Raw genomic sequence first — 7,217 nt, 5'->3', positions numbered from 1 at the left:
AAATAAAATAAAAAAAATGTCTTACTATTATTATATTTATTTTATTACATTTGTCATTTTTAAAATTTTGTTAAAATACAATTGATATTTAATTATATATGGTGCAGTCTGACACTTTTTTTCTTTTTTCTTTTTTTTTTTTTTTTTACAAAATATTCTTTTCATTATATTTTTGTATGCAGCCATTTTATTTTTGTGTGCTATGGGTATTATTATTATTATTATTAATCATCATAATGTTATTCTTAATTATATATATATATATATTTTTTTTTTTTTTTTTTACTGACAAGTGAAAATCTGTGGTTGATAAGTTTTCAGATTGTGGGAAGTGAAGGGAATATGTCTCTGAAGACAAAAGCTCATCCAGATGCAGTATCTTCAGGCAGTAAAAAAGCCAAAATGGATTACAAAGAGAATACAATTCAGCCTTCCCAGAAGGATCTCCACAAGCTACGGGATAATGGTCATTATCTAGGTACTGTGTGGTGTTTCATATGTTAAGTGGGGTGAAACTGAACACACCTTTGGCCCATGTGACCGCTGTGCATGTGAACGATGACAGAGAGCCTTGACGGACAATTAAAGAGCAATTCACTGCCAAATGACACAGGAGACAGGATGTCTGACAGCTTGTTAATCGGCTCACCCTAATCTGGCCCGCTACATTCATTCTGAACACATATTTCATTAGTATCATTGTTTTAATTCCAGAGGTTCATTTATAGCAGCACCATAGGCCGTGCCTGTAAACACGATTGAGCAAAATGATATTTTTCTCCGTCTCTCTAAACTCGCCTACTTTATGCAAATCGAACACATTGAATAACATTTTCGATCTTCGGCGTTTCTGAGCACCAGAGACCTGCCCTGACCTTTTAAACGAACACTAGACTTCAGTTTATCAGCATGCAATTCAAATTAACCTCGTTCTGCTGAAACCGATAGCAATTATAAAATTGTGGGTAATGACATGTAAAAGTATTATCAAAGACATCTGGTTTAATGTAGGCGCAGGAATCCGGTGCAGCTGTTGAAGGATTTGTGAGTGATATTTCAAAGCTTGCACACATGCTATCTCGACACACAAGATAACACGAGCTTCAGTGTAGGAAATGACTGGAGGAGGAGAAACTCACAGTTCGCGTCTGGTGTTAAACTATTTTGATGGCTCAATTTATGTGTTTATTGGGCGATCGTTTAGCACGCTTCCCACCTTCATTGATTCGGATTGAGCGACCGATCAACGGAATAATCAGAGAAGAATACGCGAGCTTTGCCTGATCTAATCTTATTGTTTCATATTGTTAATAACTTGAAAGAAAAGAAACACTACAATAAAAACCGTTATAGGCTATACTGTTTTTTTTTTTTTTTTTTAATCAGTTCTGCACACTAGGGGTGTTTATGCAATTTAATTAATAAATGCATTATTTCATATTAAGCCTGGGGTTTTGTCTGGCACAGCTGCAATTTTTCATACCATAAATTCATTGTTGCATGTTTATTTTATTGCGTAGCCTATTTATTTTTCTGAATTCGCCCTATTTGTTTGTTTAGTGAAACTAGTATTTGTGTGTGTTGATATTTTGTGGCGATTTTTTGTGTAAAACATTCATACCAATTATGTAATATGAAATGTAAATTATTTACAGTGTAAACTAGGCTATATAAACACAGATGGCACATATACGAAATATGGTAATAACTTTGGTTAACGTTCTGGTAAAGTTCTCTCAAAGAAGTTATGAATAAACATTTTTCCAGTAGGCTTAGCTATTGTGTCATGTGGTCTTTAATAATGTTCTCAAAACGTTATAGATCGTTCATGGAACGTCTTTTTTCTGAAATGTTTTAGTTTGACAGTCAGTCATGTATATTTGTTTCAGAATGTTTGAAAATTCAAAAGTAACGTTCCCATGATACTTGCAAAATGATTAAATAGAATGCTCCCTTAACGTTCGAATAACCAAAAACGTTTTCGTAACTTAACAGGAACGTTAGCAACTTTTTGTTAGCCGGGTTCAACCGTCTGCAGCAGCAGCGACGTACGTAACGTTACTAGACTCGACAAACAGCAGCGGGACGAAACTGAAATGCGGCTAAACGGAGTTCAAGTGTGTAACCTGAGCATGAGGTATATTGACCCCTCACCAAATACACTCGCACTCCTCCTTCCTTCCCGCGCAGTGCCTCTCCACTGTTTGTTTGCACTCCGCTGATCCGGAGCGGAAATTCCTTTCCGTTTTTGTGAATGACAAACTTATTAACAATTCATCAACACAGTCTGTTCCATCCGGCCCCGTTTCCACGGCGACGCTTGTTCGGCGCCTCCTGATTGGCTGGCCGACATAATGTATCCATTGAAACGCCTCGCGCTTGTATCCATTCACTAGCTCGCAGTGACAGAGAGCGCATCTAGGACTAGAGCGAAGGAAGACGCAGCGTTGCTTTCTCCGGGCTAAATCTCGAAAGGAAATAAGCTACGAAGCGTTTTGCTTTCGCGACGCGTCTGCGATCGATAGTCGACTGGATATCTAGATCGATTCGTGCGAAAATCGACGGCGAGAGAAGAGAGGTTATATAACAAGAAGACAACGTCAGTGGCTCGCGCACTCACTGGCTAGTGTGAGTCATTGATAAATGCACACAGTTGCATGAATGGGCTGGAAGTAGAGCGAGTCTGCGCTTGACTCTCGAAGCAAAACCCGAGGATTTTAATCATCTCGACGGTGCAGAAGAGACTTGGACTTGAGAATCTCAATGCTCCAGGCCTGAGACGTCCACGGCCTCTTGCAGCGCGTCTTCTCCGCAGTTTAAGGTTTCACGGTACCGTTACTAATGCTTGATAAGTTCAAACCCGTGCAGCTCGAATCGGTCATGGCCATAAGCAAGACGGTAGAGTGGCTGAAGGAGCAGCTGGAGACGCGCAGGGACTGTTTGCTCGTTATGGACTGCCGAGCGCAAGAGCTCTACGAATCGTCGCACGTCGAAACGGCCATTAACGTGGCCATCCCGAGCCTCATGCTTCGGCGACTCAAGAAGGGCAACCTGCCCATCAAGTCTCTGCTTTCCAACGGGGAAGACAGGGAGAGGTTCGCGCGGAGGTGCAAGACGGACACTATCGTGTTGTACGACGAGTACAGCCGCGAGTGGAATGAAAACATCGACGGCGGCTCTGTGTTGGGTTTACTGCTGAGGAGAATGAAGGACGAGGGCTACAAGGCTTTCTATCTTGAGGGTACGTTCATTTGCACCACGTTTTGTGATTTTACGTGCTGCATTTTTGTGGTTTACTGCAACTAAAGATGTTACTAGAATTTATTTTTAATCCACGAGCGACTAGCATGTTTTTCAATTTCACTTGAAAAAAAAATTCATTAGATACTTATAGTACCAATATCTATTTATTTAGTCACTTGTACTTATTATTCATTAACATCCGTTTTTATCTATTTAATTGTTAATAGTAACACATTGTACCTTTTACATTTGCAAATTTGTGGTTCATACTTCTAACTAGTATGTGCTCCAACTGAAATATACGTTACTAGTGGTTGTTTATTAGAAACTAGTTATGATATACAAGCAAATATCTCCGTATACTTACTAGTCACGTTTTGTATTTTACTGGTTACAGTTGCATTTTGACTTCCTTTGAATGGCTTTTTTATAGTAGAATTCAAATTAGTTCTAGTCATATTTAAAACATGACTAGTAACAATAGGAATTCACACTAGTGTACACTAAATACATAATCTAGTGTATTTAGAACTGGAACTGGAATGTAAATAATCAAGTAGTTACTAGTAAACAAAGAGTACTAGTATCTAATGAATGGATTTTTGTGAAACAAAAAATATGCTAGTCATTATTTGTCATTTTAAAAATGGGCACTCATATAAAAATATGTGGTTAGCTTTAAGGCATGAATTTTAAATGTATATCTGACTTGAACTTCACAGGTGGCTTCAGCAAATTTCAAGCTGAATTTCCCACAATGTGCGAGACGAACCTCGACGGTTCCTCCAGCAGCAGTTCACCGACCTCCCAGGTCCTGGGTCTCGGAGGGCTCCGGATCAGCTCCGACTCCTCAGACATCGAGTCGGACATCGACCGAGACCCAAGCAGTGCCACCGACTCGGACGGCAGCCCTCTTTCCAACCCCCAGCCCTCGTTCCCCGTGGAGATCCTGCCGCATCTGTATCTGGGCTGCGCTAAAGACTCCACGAACCTGGATATCCTGGAGGAGTTTGGCATCAAGTACATCTTGAACGTGACCCCTAATCTTCCTAACATGTTCGAGAATGCCGGGGAGTTCAAGTACAAGCAGATTCCCATCTCTGATCACTGGAGCCAAAATCTCTCACAGTTTTTCCCAGAAGCCATCAGCTTTATTGGTAAGCAAACACAATTATTGTTGCTTTAATTTGCTTTTCATTCAGTCCCAGTTTTGATTAAACCTACCGGGTCCTTTCAGTGTTTTGAAACTAAACGGATGGCACCGTTTTTATTGTTTGCATAGTAAAATATCCCACGGTTGTGCAATTGTGACACAAAGGCTTATGATGAAACGGGAGATGGAGGGGGGAGGCGGTAATTTGAGCTCAACAGGAAGGAAGCAAGCAGCATTGAAAGTAATCTAGGACAGAGCAATGTTTCGCCACACAATGAGGACCATTTACAGGGCAGTGTTGACATCCTGTTAGCCTTGACAGGGCACTGCCATGACTTCTACATTTACACGTCCAAATGGTACCATTGTCGAGTAACCTGGCAAGCGGAAGGATCATTTGATTAACCTTAATAGCCCATTTCCACATCACGTTCCCTGAGAAAATGGGCGAGTTGTTTTCTCTCAGCCTGCAGTCATGCACTAGAAATCCTGCTGAATGAGGCCCCTTTTGTCAATGCTGGGACCGTAATGAATTCTGACAACCGAGCTTATGTACAATTGCATATTCATAAGTCAGTTAACTAACCGTCTCGTCTTTTCCCCCCCACAGATGAGGCCCGCGGACAGAAGTGTGGCGTTCTCGTTCACTGCCTGGCCGGTATCAGCCGTTCGGTCACCGTAACGGTGGCGTACCTCATGCAGAAGCTCAACCTGTCCATGAACGATGCGTACGACATAGTCAAAATGAAGAAGTCCAACATCTCGCCCAATTTTAACTTCATGGGCCAACTTTTGGACTTTGAGCGCACGTTGGGACTCAAGAGTCCTTGCGACAACCGAGTAGTGGCTCCGACCCAGCCGTTGTACTTCACCACGCCGACCAATCACAACGTTTTCCAGTTGGACCCTCTCGAGTCCACGTGAGGTCCTGCCCTGACTCGAATCGAAAGCGAGTTTCTTTATTTCGACACCTGTCGAGGGGTTCCTGACGTTATTGATGTTGGCTTGAGATGACGGCCGACCAGAGTAGCCACTGATGGGGCATGCGGTTGCCCAGAGCTTCTATGCTGCTGTTTAACGGAGAGAGATCATGTGACTCTATATCTCCAAGACTCTTTAAAGTAGTTTGTTTTATACATACATGCATATATATATATATATATATATATTTATATATATATATATCCGTATATATACATATTCAAGCATGGAAAGACGTCCGATATATTGGGCCTGGTGTGCCAAAGAGACTTGACTGGAACTGAACAATGACAAATACTGCATTTGTTTTGTTTAGCACTTGCACCTTGACATTTTCTAGGTGTGCTCTTCTTGTCTTCAATGAAGACTTGCCTGTTTTTGGGACGAGACTTCCCTTCGGTAATGATGGCAGAGTGTACTGTACTCCAACTTATTTGCGTGGAGAAATTTTTGAAACATTTATACATGTGTATATTAAGATGTCGGTAAGCCTTGCCGTAGTTAGAATATACGTTTTAAAGGAACGGCTGTAGATTTTTCTTCTCCTTTTCATCCTCTTTATGTAAACAAACTGAATATCGATCAATATTATCTTTATCGACGAGTTAAATGCCAAAAATTTGAACAGGTTTTTGCAATGTGTATATGTATAATATATTTCCACTTTTGCTTTACGGATCGATTCCGCCTTTCTCAGCCTTTTAACCACCATCACCAATCAAAGTTGTCATTCTCTTGCCTTAGTTCTGTACATAAGAGTGTTATTGTGCGGTAACCTTTCAGAGCAGTTCCCATAAGCTTCTTCTTTTCATCAGTACTTTTTTAGTGGACTTGACCATAAGAGCTTGCACGTTCAGAAGGGTCGTCCGAACTTGTATGTGTACGAGGCATTCCTCGAATGCTATTCGGCGGGGTTTCAGATGCATGCCCATTTAGAACCCATACGCCTTTATACTACTTGTTTTTTGTACATTTTCTGGGGACGTTGGAGAGTTGAAGCAAGTAAGGCTGATTTTTTTGTGTGCAAGGATTTGAGGTCTGGGAGAACGTTTTGTGTCTCCTGTTCAGGGAAGTTCTGAGACATGCAATTTTTTTGTGAGAAAAGTGATGGTTTTCAGGAGGGTTTTGTTGTCCCTCAAAGCGAAGGCCTGGTTGGGGGGAGGGGCTGTTTTACAAAACCACTCCCCCCAATGTTACGAATGTAAAGAAATGATAAGTTATTAATAAATTGCTATTTTGTCTATTCAAATCTATCAATGTCTCTCTGTTTTCTTTTTCACTTGAAAATAAGAATAATAAGTGGCATTTATTGGTTTTATCCAAAGCCAAATCATAGATTTACTATGTTTCTTTAATTATTCACAATACATACTTTATGTAATGTATGTGCATGCAATATATATATATATATATATATATATATATACATACATATACACACACACACATATACATATATATATATATATATATACAGTATATATATATATATACATACATATATTCACACACACACACATATATATATATATATACATATGCACACACACACACATATATATATATTTAATAATTACATTTATTCAATTTTTTACTACATCAATTTAAACTAGTTAAAATCATTAAGATATTTTATTAGTAGATCATTAAATTTTCATAATTAATACATTTGATATAAAATTGTATAGGTGTATATGTAAACGTTATTTCTTATGTTTATTTCTTATATGTATATATTATATGTAAATAATTTCATATTCTTAATATTTATAGTACAAAATAAATTAATGTGATTCAAATGTAGAAAAAAACATTACAGGAGTGTCTAATATGATAAAAT

General features: G+C 39.2%; 1 protein-coding gene across 1 annotated transcript; it reads left to right on the top strand.

Annotated features, from left to right (window-relative positions):
- Positions 1 to 2,377: 2,377 nt before the first annotated feature.
- dusp6 (dual specificity phosphatase 6) lies at positions 2,378 to 6,630 on the top strand. The gene is made up of 3 exons (XM_058768022.1): positions 2,378 to 3,241; positions 3,966 to 4,400; positions 5,007 to 6,630. Exons 1-3 carry the CDS (start codon positions 2,842 to 2,844, stop codon positions 5,318 to 5,320), a joined length of 1,149 nt encoding a protein of 382 aa, XP_058624005.1. The 5' UTR covers positions 2,378 to 2,841; the 3' UTR covers positions 5,321 to 6,630.
- The last annotated feature ends 587 nt before the right edge of the window (positions 6,631 to 7,217 follow it).

The sequence above is a fragment of the Onychostoma macrolepis genome, chromosome 25 (genome assembly GCF_012432095.1).
Source record: "Onychostoma macrolepis isolate SWU-2019 chromosome 25, ASM1243209v1, whole genome shotgun sequence".
Classification (NCBI taxonomy): domain Eukaryota; kingdom Metazoa; phylum Chordata; class Actinopteri; order Cypriniformes; family Cyprinidae; genus Onychostoma; species Onychostoma macrolepis.
This window is presented reverse-complemented; position numbering and strand designations above follow the sequence as displayed.